The 18,633-nt window shown below is 52.1% G+C and overlaps 1 protein-coding gene across 3 annotated transcripts in view; it reads right to left on the bottom strand.

The window, feature by feature from the left end:
- JADE2 (jade family PHD finger 2) overlaps nt 1-18,633 on the bottom strand; it is a 58,407-nt gene that overhangs the window by 20,984 nt on the left and 18,790 nt on the right. For all 3 annotated transcript variants that reach the window (XM_011958810.1, XM_011958812.1, XM_011958813.1), the window contains exons 4-7: nt 9,351-9,508; nt 3,242-3,402; nt 2,293-2,504; nt 888-1,055 (exon numbers count right to left, since the gene is read on the bottom strand). In XM_011958810.1, coding sequence (XP_011814200.1) covers nt 888-1,055; nt 2,293-2,504; nt 3,242-3,402; nt 9,351-9,508 — 699 coding nt within the window. The remainder of the gene's footprint in view (nt 1-887; nt 1,056-2,292; nt 2,505-3,241; nt 3,403-9,350; nt 9,509-18,633) is intronic.

The raw sequence follows: 18,633 nt of genomic DNA, 5'->3' as shown, positions 1-18,633 counted from the left end.
CTGCCTCAGCCTCCCGAGTAGCTGGGACTACAGGTGCCCGCCACCTCGCCCGGCTAGTTTTTTGTATTTTTTAGTAGAGACGGGGTTTCACCACGTTAGCCAGGATGGTGGTCTTGATCTCCTGACCTCGTGATCCGCCCGTCTCGGCCTCCCAAAGTGCTGGGATGACAGGCTTGAGCCACCGCGCCCGGCCCCGATTCTCTTTTAAGGTTAGTTGGCTTATCTCTGTTTTGAACATGTGGCTTGACTTTGGTCGGAACCACTGCCTAGGTTTAGATGGACCTCACAGCCTGCTTCCCTCTAGTCAGCTGCCTGACTTCTGTCCAGACCTCATACCTATCTCCTGAATCTCGTAGCCGTCCATAACCCCATTTTCTCATAGAACTCACCACCTGAGCTCTGTCCAAGTCCACAAGCAAAGCTCCCTATAGCTGTGGTCTGGATTCCTCGCTGGCCCATCACCTGAGATCCCAGTGTGCGTTTTTTTTTTCTGAGATGGAGACTCACTCTGTCACCCAGGCTGAAGTGCAGTGGTGCGATCTCAGTTCACTGCAACCTGCACCTCCGCGTTCAAGTGATTCTCCTGCCTCTGCCTCCTGAGTAGCTGGGACTATAGGTGCATGCCACTACGCACTCCTAATTTTTGTAGAGAGGGGGTTTTGCTATGTTGGCCAGGCTGGGCTTGAACGCCTGAACCCAGCTGATCCACCCACCTCGGCCTCCCAAAATGCTGGGATTACAGGCGTGAGCCACCGTGCCCAGCCGATGCCAGTGTTTTAATGTGAGTCCATCACCTTCCTTTCCCAGTGCTCTGCTACCTGAGTCCCATGCAGACTCACTTCCCCATGGGCTGTTCCTTGGGCTGCCTCACCTCCACGCCCACCCACCTCAGGAATCCATAGGGCGCAGCTGACGTGCACCCACTTGGTCCCACTTCTGGTGGGCTTCAAGGCTCCTCCTCGCTTGGGGCAGAGCAGGCACTTTGGCTGGACACCCAGGGCACACGTCCGGCACAGCCAGCTGCCCGTGGGCACCTTGAGGATCCCGTAGCATGCCTAGGAGAGAGCAGGGTGGTCATGAGTCAGTGGAGTTGGCCAATCTGTGTCTGGTCAGCGGTCAGCTGCATTTGGTCCAGTGCTAGCCCCGTGCTACCCTGCTACACAGCCTCCAGCCTCTGGCATGTACACCTTCTGAGGAGTTACAATGCAAGGAAGGAAGGAAGGGCTCCTGGAAAGCCCTCCTTGGCCTGTTTGTATGCCTGAAATGTCACCATTTCAGTCCTCTGTGAAAGGGTTCAGGTCTGCCCTCTGCTGGGAGGAAAGTCACTTTAGCCAGAGGTTCCTAATCAGCAATAGACTTCAGGAGGGTTCGAGAATCCCCTTAAGTTGAATACAAAATTGGGTGTGTACTTCCTGGAAACAAGTCCCAGAGCCCTCATATTTCTTACACAGGGACCCATGAGGAGGGCTGCACCCCTCTATGGCTTGGGTGAGACACAAGAACCTAAGAGCTGCTGGGTATAAGGGATGTGTTTGTTTATATGAGACCTGCACTGCCCACCTACCTGCCAGTCCGGCGAAGTCCCTACCTCTGAGCTCCCCGGGGTCTATTCCAGTGACGGTGCATACGAGCAGCCTCAAAATCAGGGCCAGAATGGATCTACTAGGTCCCAGTCAGGTCTGTAGTCAAGGCCCAGAGATACTCAAGACCTACAGCCTTGGGCCCCAAACCAAGGGGAGCCTGGCCAGGCTGCACTGGCACACAAATCCAGTAATGGTGACAAATACGTATAGCCCTTACTAGACTGTTCTAAGCAAAGACGCACAGTAAACAATTTAATCCGTGTAACAATCCACTCTTAGTTATGCATAATCGAGAAAACACAAGCCCAGAGAGGTTATAAAACTTGCCTAAAGTTACATAGCTTGTGAAGGGCAGAGCCATAATTTGAAATCTGGCAGCTTTGCTCTCGGTCACAGTGGGCTGCCTTTTAGTAAATTCAGGACACGAGGAGCAGAAGAGGAGGGGAAGGGACAGGGCGCAAGGAGGAGAGGGTCTGAGGGAGGCTGATGGGAGAGGGCAGAAAGCCAACGGGCTTTGGCTTGAGTCTGGCTGGCAGGTCTAAGCCAAGGGGCCCTGGGTGCACATGGCACCATGAAGCACCCTCGCCATTCCCTTCCTGCTCCTTCTTAAGGGCCTCTGCCCACAGTGCCTCTGGAAAGCCAAGTGGGGCCCTGCCAGGCAGTGTGTGTATACGTGGCACGGGTGAGGGTGACTGGCGGGTCTGCCCACCTGATGCACACAGACGTTGCACTTGTCACAGAAGACCATCTCGTTGCCATCCTCGCCCTCAGGAGAGCGACACACGTCACAGACAACATCCTCGTCGTACTCGATGCCCAGCCCCTCCTGCGTCTCGATGGCCCTGGCCATATTCTGGTGGCACAGGGTCTCCAGTTCCTCCAGCACACGCTCTAATGTCAGCTCATCCAGCTCCGGCCTCTCTGTGAGGAGGACAGCAGGGCGTGGTGGTGTTAAGAGCCCAGCCTCCTTTGAGCTTCGAAGAGGACTTGGCTCCTGGAGCTGCAGGAATTCAGGGCAGATGTCTGGGAGGGTTTCTGTCCATCCACTGTGGGACCTGGGAGAAGCAGCTCCATCCTCTGCAAACTGAATGGTCTGGACCATCCCATCTCAACGGCCCTGACCTGTCCTGGTGTTCTGACTTTAGACAGCCTGCCTGTGACCACAGGGACATGTGTGTACAATTAACATGGAAGTGTCTCTGGGATGCGGCCAGCTCCATGGGAGAAGGCACTGCTTGTGCTGTGTGTATGAGGGGACCTCTGAGTGTGGCTGAATAGGGAAGACTTAGCCCTTCCTGGGACATTAGTGGGCTCCAGCCAGGTGGCCCACACCTCCTGACCCCAGCCCCATTTGCCATCCTGACCACAGCCCCATTTGCCATCCTAGACTCCCCTGCATGCTCACTTACTCTTCATGTAACATCCGTGCTTACCACAATAGCCCCAACAGCGCTGCAACTGATGTGCTATTATTGCCCCCACCTGACAGCTGCAGAAACTTCAGGAGGCACAGAGACACTAACCAGTCAGGTCACCATTCAGTAATGCAGTATGGACACTCCCTCCAGATCCATGCCTGGGCCACTGCCCCTCTTGGGATGGGGAGAAAACCCTCCCTGCCCTGCCCTGATCCCATTCTTAATGCAGTGGTCACCTACCCATCTCCTTAAGCTCCGAGTTGATCAGCTCCAGCCAGTAGGCGTCAATCTCGTCCAGGTCATAGCGGCTGCCCCCTGGCCAATCAGGCTGGGAGCCCTCACCAAGCGTGGTGCTGCTTGGGGATGCCTGGGCAGGGGGGCCTTCCAGTGGCGGGAGGATCCTAGAAAATCAAGACAAAATGTCATGAAGGGAGGGGCCCTCAGCCTGCTGCCCTAGGGGCTCCAGGGAGCTGACCAGTCCAGCTCAGGAGCCGATGGACAAGTGTGCTTTGATGCCACACAGGGCCCACCTCCTTCCACCCCCTCCTTCATTTCTTCCTCCACCATCTGCCCACCCTGCAGAGACTCAGATGAGTCTCTGAGGGTGACTCAGAGACTGAGTGGATGAACAGGCAGCACACAGAAGACCCAAAGGGCAGTAGGGCACAGTAAGGGATGGGAGTTAGGGCTGATCCACAGCCTTGCTCACCCTATAAACACCCACCTGCCCGGGGTTCATCCACTTCCTCCCTTCAGGGTAGCTGGGCCTTAGCTAAAGCCCCGTGGCCTGGATCTAACCCCGCTAGGGCCTGTAGGAGGTGTCCTGTGTGCCGTCATGGGCAATGGCCTGTGTCAGCAACAAGTGAGGTAGTGCCAGCTGGACTCCGGGTCCTCCAGCATACCCCTCAAGGCTGCGGACAAGGCAGGGGTTGTCTACATACTCCCAGAAGCCCAAGCCCCCTTTTTACCAACAGCCTGAAAACCCCATTGACTTGAGCAGAACTGAGGTCACCTCTCCTCTGAGATAAGGAGGAGCCCTACCCGGTTACCCGGCTGCGGCCTAGGGTGACCCTTCCCAGACAGAAGTCCACATGCCACCTTGCCCTCCTCCCAGACACGATGTCATGTGAGCAGTGAGTGTCCTGCTACATAGTGTTACCCGGCCCCACGACCAAGACGGAAGTCAAATCCCTTGGATACAAAGAATCCTGCCTGCTGCAGTCCCAGGATCCCTTCCCAGCTCGGCCCCCCGCTGCAGCCACAGCTCTGCTGCTGAGGCAGCTTGGAAAGGCCTGGCCGCAGGGTGTGGACTCAAAGGCCTGCTTCACCACTTACTGTGTGACTCTGGGGAAGCCACTCAACTTCTCTGGGCCGCAGTGTTGCCATCCCCCAAAATGGGTCAATAATAATAGTACCAGGCTGGGCACGGTGGCTCACGCCTGTAATCCCAGCACTTTGGGAGGCCAAGGCAGGCGGATCACCTGAGGTCGGGAGTTCGAGACCAGCCTGACCAGCATAGAGAAACCCCATCTCTACTAAAACTACAAAATTACCCAGGCGTGGTGGCGTATGCCTGTAATTCCAGCTACTTAGAAGGCTGAGGCAGAAGAATCGCTTGAACCCAGGAGGTGGAGGCTATGGTGAGCAGAGATCGCGCCACTGTACTCCAGCCCGAGCAACAAGAGCAAAGCTCTGTCTCAAAAATAATAATAGTAATAATATCTACCTTATGTGGTTGGTGAGAGGATTCAATGGATTAATGTTTGCCAAGCTCTTAGGAAAGTGTCTGGCACACAGTAACCACTGCGTGTGCGTGTGTGTGTGTGTCTGGTGTGGGGTGTGTGTTTTATGTGACGTGTGAGGTGTGTGTGTGGTGTGAGTGTATGTGTGTGTGATGTGGGGTGTGCGGTGTATGTGTGTTTTGTGTGATGTGTGTGTATGTGTTGTGTGAGGTGTGTGTGTGATGTGGGGTGTGTGTATGTGGTGTGTGATGTGTGTGTATGTTGTGTGACGTGTGTGTGATGTGTGTGTGTGTTGTGTGAGGTGTGTGTGTGATGTGGGGTGTGTGTATGTGTTTTGTGTGATGTGTGTGTGATGTGGGGTGTGCGGTGTATGTGTGTTTTGTGTGATGTGTGTGTATGTGTTGTGTGATGTGTGCGTGTGTTGTGTGGTGTGTTTGTGTGTGTATGTGTGTGTTGAGACCTTGGGATGTTACCGCTCTCCTGAAATGGAATATAGGGGGCATTTTGCCTCAGGAGGGCACGGTTTCCTCTTGACTCCGCTGTGTGCTGCCCCTCAGTTCCTGATGCCAGTTCAAAAAGCCAGCTCTTCCCACCCCCCACTGGTTGCTATGGTTATTGCTTCGGAGCCTGGCCTCCATCTGGCCAGCTCTGCCAGGGTAGAGAGGCCCCTTACTTGAGAGGCATCCTGGGGTCGGGGGCAAGGCTGCCAGAAGCTGTGACTCAGCGCTGACAGGGAGGGAGGGGCAGGGCTTTAGATGGCACAGAGACATGGCAGAGCTGTGGCGAGGGCTCCTGGGCTTCCCCACCACCACATCCAGTGTCAGCAAAAAGGGCAGGAAGGATGAAGGAGATGGGGAGGCAGGGGCCCAGGCCAAGAGAGAGAATGGCCTCCAAGCCAGAAGGAAGGTCTATATAAGGTCAAAGGGGCACGGAGAAGGGGAAGGGGCTTGGCACCACCTTTGCCCACACAAGAGGCCCAAATGAAGGCAGATCCTAGGTCATGATCACGGTAGGGCCGCACCCCACACTAACAGGTGATTCCATATGGAAGCGATACCAATACCCTCAGTCCAACACAATTCTGCCTTTCCCCGTGAAACTGTTACTTGAATAAACACAGTCTTTTAAAAATGCAGCCTGTAATTTGGTTGTGAACGGCTTTGATTGTGCCCTAAGCACATGCTGAGTGGGGGTGTCCGGATGCCCACTACTTCCTGGCATAACTACCCACATCTGCTTGACTGGTCGGCGGCCACCTGGCCAAGCCTCTTGGGATCAGGATCACTGTGCTCCTTCTGCAGAGTCAGGGTGAAGGGACTCACACCACAAGGTATCTGTTGTGCTTCCTCGGTCTCTCCTCTTCATCTGTTTGCCCCCTTCCAGCTCTGGCTCTGAAGGAAGTTCTCCTACCAGGCGTGGACTGACCTGACCTGAGGACAAGGCCTCACCCTCAGCTGTAGCCAGGAGGATGGAGGTCAGCTGAGAGGAGGGCATCAGCTGGCTGGGATCTATGGGAGGGGAGGGGGTCTTTACCCCAGAAGACCAGACACACACCAGAGGTTGGTTCTGCCCTGGCTCAGACTTCTGGCCACAGTGAGGGGCAGGACAGGCCCTCACTCAATTCAGTCTGGAGAAGGGCGAGACATGTGCTCATTGTTCAGACAGATTTCAGACCACGAGGTGGGCAGACCCACCCCAAAGGCCAGGGAGGAAGGGACAGAGGGGGCCTGGGGTGGCAGCTGGGGGAGGGCAACCAGAAACAGCCTGCCGGGATGATGGGGGCACAGCGCTCTGTCTCTGGGCCTCACAGGGGCAGCCCAGGGCTTGTTCCCGGGGCCTCTGATTTCCTGGCCCAGCCCACTAGGCCCGGTGTCCCTGCAGGGAATTCCCCAGAATTTCCCAACTTCCTCATCTATAAAATGGGGACAATTATATGTAGTTTGTAAAGCTAATACGATTGTTAAATGAGAAGATGAACTCAGGCTCAGCACAGCAAGTCCTCAAGAACAGGGTTTCTCTAACAATTCTGACCCTGGCGGCTACCAGGCAGCCTTCCAGACGAGGGCTGCGCAGTGGGAGATGCCAGGAGGATGGAGTGGCTAGAGGGAGACAGCAGCAGAAGAGGCGTGGAGATGAATCTAAGAGAGCACCTCCCCACCCCCAGTCCATCCTCTCCAAAGATCACGGACGGGCCAGGAGCTCCTGGCTCACATCAGCTTAGCACAGCCATGCCTATGCTGGGAATGCACCTCGTAAAGCCAAAGCAGCTGGAACACGTGCTCTCCTCTTGATGTCAACAGATAAAGCACCCTACAGGCAGACTGAAGCCAAGCTACTGGTATGGAAGCATCTGCAATTAATTACCCAGGCCAGGAGATGTTTCCGGAACCAACTGACACTGACATCAAGTAGAGAGGACAGACCGCTGGGCCAAGCCTAATCAAGACTGACCTCGCTCTGCCTACCTGGTGGCCTACCCTTCCCCCATCACCCTGCGCACTGGTACTTGTGGCAGTGACCTGGCATACATATTCTCACTTCTGGAGAGGCCTGGGGCACCCCTGATTCTCAGAAGGCCCCAGATAAGTGTTAATAAACACTCAGCCATCAGGAGTCACTGGAACAGGATTGCCTGCCCCCTCCCCTTCCGATCCCCACAGAGCACCCTATTGGTGCTTCGAGTCTGCTGTGCCTATGATCCAATCATAGCTGCAGCTGCCAGGAAACGAGGGTGCCAACGTCAAGGGAGGTAACAGCTGTGATCTTTGTCCCAGGCCTGGTCTACATGGGATCGAGCAAGAGCTACGAGGTTGCCAAGGCCAGGAGTAGACGGCCAAAAATCCAAGCTGCCCAGACCAGGCAGACTGGTGGGTAGGGGAGGCCAGGACACAAGACCCCTCTGCCCTGAGACATGACTTGGAGGGTTTCCCAGGTTACATACAGAAGCACTTGGCTGAACTCCATAGCTGGAGGCAAGACCCAGGGCCATGTGGCTACCTCCTGACAAGAGCGGCCAGAAGTCTCTCCATCTCATGAGACCAGAAGGGTATAAAGCCCAGAGGACTCATCTCTGAACCAGCCCTGGCAGGGGAACCTACCCAGAGGCCTGTAATAGCAATGGCTTCCTGACCATCTGCTGTATGCCAGGCACTTGACTCCCCCTCTAAGAACTGCCTTAAAAGGTTCAAGAAGTCAAAAGCATGGCTTAAGGCCGGGCGCGGTGGCTCACACCTGTAATCCCAGCACTTTGGGAGGCCGAGATGGGCGGATCACAAGGTCAGGAGATTAAGACCGTCCTGGCTAACACAGTAAAACCCCATCTCTACTAAAAATACAAAAAATTAGCTGGGCATGGTGGCACGCACCTGTAATCCCAGTTACTTGGGAGGCTGAGGCAGGAGAATCTCATGAACCCGGGAGTTGGAGGTTGCAGTGAGCCGAGATTGCGCCACTGCACTCCAGCCTGGTGACAGAGCGAGACTCCGTCTCAAAAAAAAAAAAAAAAAAGTATGCTTTATCTCTCTCTTAAAGACTAGTGAAAAGTCTGAAGATTTCCCTGATCAGAACTGCTTTGGCACCGGGCATGGTAGCCCATGCCTGTAATCCCAGCACTTTGGGAGGCTGAGGCAGGAGAGTTGCTTGAGCCCAGGAGTTAGAGACCAGCCTGAGCAACAGAGCAAGACCCTGTCTCTACCAACAATCAAAAAAATTAGCCACGTGTGGTGGCATGTGCCTATGGTGGGAAGATCACTTGAGGCTGGGAGGTCGAGGCTGCAGTGAGCTGAGATTGCACCACTGCACTCCAGCCTGGGTAACAGAGTGAGAACTTGTCTCAAAAAAAAGGCCAGACCCGGTGACTTACAGCTGCCTGCAGTCCCAGCACTTTGGGAGGCCGGCCAAGGGGGTGGACAGATCACTTGAGCCCAGGAGTTCAAGACTAGCCTGGGCAACATGACAAATCCCCATCTCTACACAAAACATGATAATTAGCTGGGCGTGGTGGCCTGAGCTTGTAGTCCTAGCTACTTGGGAGGCTGAGGTGGGAGGACTGCTTGAACCTAGGAGGTCAAGGCTGGAGTGGGCCAAGATTGTACCACTGCACTCCAGCCTGGGGGACAGAGTAAGACCCTGTCTGTAAAGAAGAAAGAAAAAAGAACCGCTTTGGGGCCCAGTTTGGATTGACATTACAAAGTGCTTGCTGTGTGCCAGGCCTGGTGCCAAGTGCCTTCCATGCGTCATTTCATTCCATTATCTCAACATTACAACTACATGAGTAGGTTAGTTATTGTTAGCATTCCAATTTCATAGACAAGGAAACTGAGGCCCAGAGAGATTACATTTATGGTCTAAGGCCACACCGAATATGAGTGGCAACATGAACGCAAGCATTCTGGCTCTACAGCCAAGCTCGAGCCCAATCCCCTAGCCTCTCAGGTAAACTGCCAGTATTTCTGGAACATTTCAATGGTTTGTTGGACAAGGGAATGGAATACAGAATAGAGATGGACTAGAAAGGAATTCCAGGACTGGTAGGTCACCTACCTGGAAAGCAGCCTCCCCGTCCTCCCCTGTTCCAATGGCCCCCTAGCCTGGGCTGCCTGGCTCACCTCACCACGGGCTCTGGGATGGCCTCTGCCCCGGCGGGCACCTGCACACCTTTCTCCCATTCCTGTCGCCATGGGTCTGCCAGGATGTAGTAGTCATCCGGGCTGAGCTGGTATGAGTCCGGGATCTTCATGGCTGTGATCAAGTCTGTCCGGAAAACCTGTGAGGGGCAAGAGGGGAGAGAGTGACTTCAGACTGCCTCAGGGCAGTCTGCCCCACAGGCCAGAGGAAGATGCAGATACATGCAACTCAAGTGGGCATTCTGCCTGTGCGCTTACAAAGAAGATGGCATAAAAGCAATCAGCACAATAAATAACACAGCTCTGAACCCTGCACCTGCTTTGCACACAGTAGATGTTCCATAAACGTAATGAACTGAATTCACATTGCTCTGACCTATGAAAGGACAGAGTTTGAGGGATAGATGGGAGTGGACCTACGAGAGAAAGAGAAAGACTGGCAGAGAAAGGCAAAAATCAAAATAAAAAGAGGAAAACCTCAGAGGACAGAAAGGCTAATGTGAAAGCAATACTGATGGCCAGGCGTGGTGGCTCATGCCTGTAATCCCAACAGTTTGGGAGGCTGAGGTGAGAGGATTGCTTTAGGCCAGGAGTTCAAGACAGCCTGGGCAACACAGGAAGATCCTGCCTCTAAAAACATTTAAAAATTAAAGAATTTTTAAAAAAGGGCCAGGCAATGTGGCTCACACCTGTAATCTCAGCACTGTGGGAGGCTGAGGAGGGAGGGCTGCTTGAACCCAGGATTTTGAGGTAAGTCTGGGCAACATGGTGAAACCTCGTATTTACGAAAAATAAAAAAAGTAGCTGGGTGTGGTGGCGATGCCTGGGGCCCCAGCTACTCTGGAGGCTGAGATGGAAGGACTGCTTGAGCCCAGGAGGTTAAGCCTGCAGTGAGCCATCATTGCACCACTGCACTCCAGCCTGAGTGGCAGTGAGTCCCTGTCTCAAAAAATAAAAACAAAATAAATAAATAAAATAAAATAAAAAATACTGCCATTACGTGACCGTTCAAGACATTTCCACTGGAGGTTCACAGTCATGTCATCTTTCTGCACAGACACAAGTGGAGGTGTAAAACACCACAGGGCGCCAATCCCTGGAAAGGCCTTCTGCAAACCTTATGCAAACAGCGGGGGGATGGCCGGGGCTTAGGGCAGCCTAGATAGTGGCTTCACTGAGCTGGGACTTCCAAGGTCCCTCAAGAACAAGGACACTCTCCTAACTCGACAGGGGCTTTGTGTGTCGGGGGGCGGGTAGGAAGGCAGGAAGGACAGGGTTGTCTTCCTTCTTAATCGAGCCCAGCCAAACTCCTCAGAGCAAAGCCACCAGTGGTCACACCCCGAGCACGTGCTCACTTGGGGCAAACTGCTCTCCCCAGAGTTTAGTCTGTTGCTCCCACCTCCACCCCCAATTCCACCTCAGAACAAGCTCTAAACTCTGCCCCAGCTGGCACTGGCAACGTCTTCTGCCCCAGTCACCTGATCCCGCTGTGATCCCCCCACAAAGCGCTATTGTGGAATGTGGTGGCACCTCTAGACACCATGTGACTTGTTCAGGTACCAACTTTCCCAGTGATCATCGTCACTCGAGAATCACAAGTTAAAGAACTCACATCACTGAGACAAGAGACACCACTTCAAGGAGTACTCCAGGCCTCAGACCAAACTCCAACCCCACATTCATCGCTGGAAAAGTCAGCATCCACTGCTGTGCCCGGGGCTAAGTCAGTTCACTCAGCCTTCCGTAGGCTCATGACAGACAGATTCAGCGGTAACCTCTGCCTGCTATGTCAGCCTCATTTGAATCTAGGTCCATAAACACAAGGAGAACAGTGAAATGGGTGGACTGAGGGGCCTGGAAGCAGCATCTTGCAGAATCTAATTAACGTCTGCATCTAGCTGGAGACGGCCCTGGCTTGAAAAAGGTCAAGTTTCTTGAAGACTCTACTTGCCAATATAATTTAATTGTTAGGACTAACACCCTAACATTTAATTAGGATGCCAGTGTGAAAAAATTAAAACCAGATTACAATTAAATGCTAATTAAACAGAAGATGGAATGTGGCTAAGATTTCACAGCCCTGGTAATTTGCATATCTTATTAGCAAGTAGTAAGAAAGCTAATGCGAGAGGGCACACTCAGGCACTGGGTGCTTTTAGGGGGCCCTTCAGTAGGGGCCCATGCCAGCGAAGGCCTCTGGAGGCTGCTGAGCTCAGCAGGGCTGGGGCTGGGTTATTTCCCTGTGGGCCCCAGCACAGGACCTGGCAAGGAAGAACTGACCCCAAAGTGATTCATAACTGCCTCAAAGTTCTCCCCACCCAAGCAAGCCAAGTGCTGCATCATCTGAAGCCATGGAGAATCACCCACTTGGGACAGTGCATCATTCTGCCCTAGAAATCAACCCTACAATAGCCCAGTGTCACTATGCGTCCTCTAAAGAGGCACAGGTGGGTTAGAAACCTTTTGCTCTTCTCTCATGCTGGGCTGTAACTGTTTTTCTTTTTTTTTTTTGAGAGAGTCTTGCTCTGTTGCCCAGGCTGGAGTGCAGGTACACAATCTCGGTTCACTGAAACCTCCGCCTCCTGGGTTCAAACGATTCTTCTGCCTCAGCCTCCCAAGTAGCTGGGATTACAGGTACCTGCCACCTCGCATGGCTAATTTTTGTATTTTTAATACGGGGTTTCACCATGTTGGCCAGGCTGGTCTCGAACTCCTGACCTCAAGTGATCCACCCACCTTGGCCTCCCAAAGTGCTGGGATTACAGGTGTGAGCCACCCACACCTAGCTTAGTTTTTATATTTTTAATAGAGATGGGGTTTCACCATGTTGGCCAGGCTGGTCTTGAACTCCTGACCTCAAGTGATCCGCCTGCCTCAGCCTTCTAAAGTGCTGGGATTACAGGCGTGAGCCACCACGCCCGGCCCTGGGCTGTAACTTAACTGTTGTCTCCTTGGGAATTCCCTCCTGATCACCAACTGAGGGAGTGCCGACTGCCTGACTGAGCCACTTTCCATCTCACCCCATTTTCTTTCCAGCACTTACACTCCTGAAAAGTACCTGGTCGACTCATGTTGCTGGTTTCTTGTCATCTCCCCTGGCATGCCTCATCCTGCTGTCGGCTATATTCTCAGTGCCTGGCACTGAATACAAGGGCCTCCCTGGGGAATTATCTGATGAATCTGAGGCCCCTAGCGGGCTCCTGGCAGTGCTTTCCGCGAACCCCCATGAACAGGGTGAGATACCTCATGGATAAACCCAGTGGCCAAAATCCCCAACCACATGGACCTGAACAAGTGCCTCTGAGCAACAGGCAGCCTTTGTTCTGCTGGGCTTTAAGCTCAAGGACCAGCATTCAGCCCAGGGTGGAGTGGGTGAGACCAGAGTGTCCCACCACACCAGCTGGGAAGACATGGTCCAGACCCAGAACCAGGCCTGGCACTGAGAACTCACAGCAGGAAGGGCTCCCAGGGTCAACTTCAGAGTCCCTTCCCACTACAGTTAGGGAGATTCAGGGAAGACAAAAGAGCCTCATTCCAAGAGAGTTTCATGTTTCATCCTGGGTCACACAGACAGCGGGTGGCAGACTGGACACTAAGGGCTCTAGCAGGCGGGAATCATGGACATACAGGGAGGGCAGCACTGTCATAACGGTGTCAGCCCGCACTTGGAGAGACTGTGTGCAGAGTGACAGTGTAAGGGCTGTTCCTGAATTAATCTATTATTAGCCCCTCCACCCACTCTGTGAGGTAAGTACTACCATCATTCCTATTTTACAGTTGAGAAACCTGGGACTCGGGTTAGTTAAATCACCCACCCAAGGTGTACGCACTGGAAGTGGCAAATGAACCCAGGCCAACACAACTCCTGAGCCATCCAGCTCTCCCTACCCCTTTTGGCCATGTGCTCACTGCCTAATGCCCTTGAGTTAAATCGAAGCCAAATCAGGTGACTTCTCCAAGGGTTGAAATACGCAAATCCGAGGGCGGTCTTTGCAAGTTCCGAGGCCTCCAGTGGCTCTCCATTGTCCTCCCACTATGCCCAGACTGAACTGCAGAGCCAGTGAGGCCCTGTGACCTCATGGATGCACTTGCAGTCTCCCAAGCACTTTTAACCCTTTGCACACGGGAGAACGCTGCCTGGGACACTACTCCCTTGCCAGAGTAAAGCTGGCACACTTCATTCTTAAGGTCTCAGTCCAGCCCACATCTGCTCTAGGAAGCCTTCCCCAGTCCTAGGCTGGGTTGTGGGCTTTGTCTGAAGTTCTACAGCCCCTGTATTAGAATCTCCTGTTTTTTTTGCCATGTCTTCCCCACTAGAAGGGGAGCTCAGTGAGGTCTGGCTGAGCCGCAGGGCTGGAGCCCAGCAGTGCAAGCAGGGCCTGGCACATGCTAGGTGCTGAGAAATCTTGAATGACTCAAGATCTTTCCATGAGCCAGCCACCTCCTTCTTTGGTTGCTGTCCAAGACTACAGCTGGGTACTCCATGCCTTCCAAAGGAGCCTCTGTGCATTTATATAAAAACTGCCCACAAATATGGCAGCCAATTGTAACCTAAACATCATTTTGTGTTGAATTTCCAGGAGGTAGGCCTGAAAAAGGCTTAAACATTCTCCTAAAACTCCTTTGAATGATTTATGAAAACTACATAAAGAATAAAATGGACACTGATGAACGAGAAGCCTTGCTGTGGCAAGAAAGTTGGAAGCTGGAAAACAAGCAATTTTCTTAGAATGTGAATGTTTACTACTTTTCTCTCTTTTGGCAGAAATTGACAAATTGTCTTTAAAGGTCTGCTGCCTAGCAACCAAGTTCTGCTGAGCTGCTTGGGAGATGTTAATTGTAGCTTCTTCAAACAGTATGAAGAAATGTTTAAAGGCCTCAAATTCTAATTGAATAACCCATCTGAGTGCTAGGGGTGCCCATGTAGCCCTGGAGGGGGCGAAAGACTGCTCTGCCCAGATGCAGGGACACTGCTCCAGAAACACGTCACATGGTTTTGCCTTCACGTCTTTTTCTGAGACTACAGATCACAACCATTCAAAAGTCTAGCTTTCTGTATGTATTTCCCTAGGAAGAACTCTGCAAGAAGGCAGAGCGTGAGTGACCTCCAAAAGCAAATAAAGATAATGACAAAAGGCAACTTTCACTGTGCACTAACCACATGGCCAGTAGACACCAGGCTACAAGGTTCAATATACAATCTCAAGATTTGTAGCTATGATTTGGACATTTCATTCTGGGACCTTGGTTCTCTGCTTCCTTTTCTCAAGGGGGGAATTACTGTATCACAGAGTATTTCAAACTAAGAGGTACCAAGAGGAAATTTAGTTACTGAAAAGCTCCAGCAGTTATCACACTACAAAATATAATTACTTGTGCAATTATATATATATATATATTTTTTTTTTTTTTTTTTTTTTGAGACAGAGTCTCATTCTGTCACCCAGGCTGGAGTGCAGTGGTGCGATCTCGGCTCACTGCAACCTCTGCCTCCCAGGTTCAAGCGATTCTCCTGCCTCAGCCTCCTGAGTAGCTGGGATTACAGGCACCTGCCACCACGCCTAGCTAATTTTTGTGTTTTTAGTAGAGATGGTGTTCACCACCATGTTGGCCAGGCTGGTATCAAACTCCTGACCTCAAGTGATCTGCCCACCTCAGCTTCCCAAAGTGCTGGGATTACAGGCGTGAGCCACCATGCCTGGCCTATTGGTGTAACTATATTTTTAATGTCCATCTCTCCTAATAGTCAAGCTGCAAGAAGATAGGGACTCCATGTGTCCTGTTTATCACTGTGCCTGCTTTTGGCACAGTGTTTGACACACAGCAGGTACTCAAAAATGCTTGTGGAACAAAAATTAGCCAGTTATGGTGGCTTGCCTGTAGTCCCAACTACTTGGGGAGCTCAAGCGAAAGGACTGCCTGAGCCCAGGAGGTAGAGGTTGCAGTGAGCCGAGATCATGCCACTGCACTCCAGCCTGGGTGACAGAGTAAGACCCTATCTCAAAAAACAAAACAAAACAAAACAAAAACAAAATGCTTGAGGAAAGAGTCAGTGAATGAATGAATGAATCCCAGGATTTGTATGAAGTACGACTAAAGTATAAAACTTCCTGCCCTGTCTTAGCAGGGAGAGAAGAGGCAGGAGGCTGGCAGGATTCTTCCAGGTGAAACTGAGAAACTGGTCTTGGTCACTGTCCCAAAGACAATCACAATGGCTTTGGCCAGGACAATCTCTCCTGGATATCTGTCTACACTAAAAGTCCCAACGTAGAGCTAGAATTGGCCTTAGAGTTAGAAGTGGTCACTTCCTCCTCACCCCTCAAGGAATGTTTGAAGTTCTGTACTTAAAGAGCCAATCTCATCACAATTGTTTTCTGAGCACCTCATCTCATTAGAAACAACAGCTAATAGAGAAAGGTAATTGCCGTGTTAAGGCATGTCAAGTATTATGTTAAAGTTTTACATACATTGTGGCTCCTAATTCATATTACCCGTCTTACAGATGTGGAAACTGAGATTCAGAAAGGTGAAACCACTTGCGTGAAGTCCCCACTGTCTAACCACAGCAATACTGCCTGTAAGACACAGAGGGCTCTTCTTTTAAAAAATCTTTTCTGGGTCGGAACCTGATAAAGAGTGTCTTAGCCAAGAGCAAACTTATGCAGCTAAATTCAGTATAAATATGAGAGAAGGGCTGTAAGAATAGCTACCCCCTGCCCAGTCATGTTTCAAGCTACCACTAGGCTAAGTTCATAAGACACTTAAAAAAAAAAAAAACAAAAAAAAACCCCACTCAACATCTCTTTCTTTTATTTTCATGAGGATAGCAGCACTTCCTGCTCTTAAAGAGAATTTATTGCACACATTTCTTTTGCAAGACAAGTCCCAGAGGCCAGGAGGCCCTTCCAGCTGGCGGGAGCAGCAATGTTTCCAACTATAGAAGTGGATCCTGCCCCCCACCCCGGAGGAAGGCAGTGTGAGTCTCAGAAAGCAGGCACTTAGCCTAGCGGAAGGGCTCGCCCCAACCCGCCTGCCTCACAAGGTAGCAAAGGAACTGCTGGTGGGCTGGAAACTTGGCTCAGAACCACAAGGGCAAGCACAAAACCTTTTTTTGGATTCTCCTGTTTTATCTATCAAATTATGGGCATTTTGCATTTTCCTGTACCATACGCCTTCATTGTTTTACTATAAAATGGCATTTCAAACATCTGGATAACACCTCCGCTCCTCAGGAAGGCATCTTATTTACCCTGTGGTTTGGAACCCCAACGCAGTCTGGCTACCCTTGTCTTTACCCTTCACCCAGGGTAGGAGAAGGATTCCATTTTTAAAAGCAAGGGTTAAGCTGAGAAGCTGCATCTCCACTCACTGAGTTTTCTTGGGGAGTGGGGGTGGCATTCCTTATAGAGGGACTTTCAAGGACACTGGGTCTAGGGGACACCCCCGTGCTGGTAGCAGAGGCTTCTCCCGGGCCCCTTCCCCAGGGACTGGGCACTACACATTGGTGAAGGGCCTCAGTGGTACATGCAACTAGGGACGTACTAATTTGTCACCAGAGCCTATAGAGGAGCCAACAGCTGAATCCCCACTCCCACCATCCAGGCTTCCAGCTCAGGGTGGCCTGCTTTACCCGACACTCCCCACCTCCTGCCCCACTCACCTCTGGGGCTCCCTTCACCCCCCAGGGCTCCATGAGCCTCGGGAAGGAGTCACATCTACAGATCATCAACTCCCTGGGAGGGCCCAAGGCAGAACTCTACTATAAGGTCTCTGAGGCTCACTTGCCTGGGGTCACAGATGTCCTGGGGCAAAGCCTGGGCGTTTTGGCAAAGCCAGGCTGCACCTCCCGTAACAGACCCCTTCCTGTGTAGCACCTGCATCCTGCTGACAGAGGACAAGTTCCCCAGGGACAGGGCCTGTGCTTTCTGTCCCCAGCACTGAGCTAGGCCCACTAGGTACTCTTGAGCGCTTGCTGATTTTGATCAGCATCAGCAGCTCCCAGTCCAGAGACCCAGGCCTCTGCCCACTGGCTGACTTCTGGGGACTCTGACTTCCTGAAAATGCAGCTTTCTACCTCAAGACAGCCTGCCTGGGGAAACCCCCACCGCTTGCCCTGCCCTTCCGCCTGTGTCTCTGCCCAGGTCAGAGGAGGACACCACCTCAAACAGTAGCCCCCAAAACATGCGGCTGGCCTCTAGGTCACTCCCAGAACTGTCCTTCACACCTCTGGAAAGTCTGGGGCGGGGCAGAAATTTGTTAATCCGCCATCCCCTCTGTGAAGCTGATGGAGTGGTGGACTGCCCCCGCCCACACTCCCTGACGTTGCTTAGATCTTTGAACCAGGCTGGAGAGCCTCCCTCCCTCTCCTTCAACCTAGCCATAGCTTCCACTCCCTACCCCCTCAAAAATACTCAAAGAAGCTTCCAGGGAACAACCAAGCCAGGAACTCCTGTCTTAGGCAAAGGGAAGGGAAAAGTCTATGGCAGTTGTCTTTTGTTTATTTTGCTTTTTTTTTCGTTTTTGAGACACAGTCTCACTTTGTAGCCCAGGCTGGAGTGCAGTGGTGCAATCTCGGCTCACTGCAACCTCCGCCTCCTGGACTCAAGTGATCCTCCTGCCTTAGCCTTCTGAGTAACTGGGATTACAGGTGTGCATCACCATGACTAGCTAAGTTTTTATATTTTTTTGTAGAGACAGGGTTTCACCATGTTGGCCAGGCTGGTCTTGAACTCCTGACCTAGGGTGATCTGCCCGCCTCGGCCTCCCTATGGCAGTTGTTCTTAACCCTGGATCCCAACAGGAGGGCTTGTTAAAAAAGTACAGGTACTGGGGGCACACTGGCTCATGCTTGTAATCTCAACACTTTGGGAGGCCGAGGTGGGCGGATCACGAGGGCAGGAGTTCAAGACTAGCCTGACCAACAGGGTGAAACCCTGTCTCTACCAAGAATACAAAAATTAGCCAGGCATGGTAGCATGCACCTGTAATTCCAGCTACTTGGGAGGTTGAGGCAGGGAAATTGCTTGAACCCAGGAGGTGGAGGTTGCAGTGAGCTGAGATCACACCACTGCACTCCAACCTGGGTGACAAGAGTGAGACTCAATCTCAAAAAAACAAAAAAGGTACTGGCCAGGTGCAGTGGCTGATGCCTGTAATCCTAGCACTTCCTGAGGCAGGCAGATCACTTGAGGTCAGGAGTTTGAGACCAGCCTGGCCAACATGGCAAAACCCCATCTCTACTAAAAATACAAAAATTAGCCCGGTG

Source organism: Colobus angolensis, unplaced genomic scaffold, assembly GCF_000951035.1.
Source record: "Colobus angolensis palliatus isolate OR3802 unplaced genomic scaffold, Cang.pa_1.0 Scaffold476, whole genome shotgun sequence".
In the NCBI taxonomy this organism is placed as follows: Eukaryota; Metazoa; Chordata; class Mammalia; order Primates; family Cercopithecidae; genus Colobus; species Colobus angolensis.
Note: the sequence above shows the minus strand (reverse complement) of the source record. Positions and strands in the feature narration are given on the sequence as shown.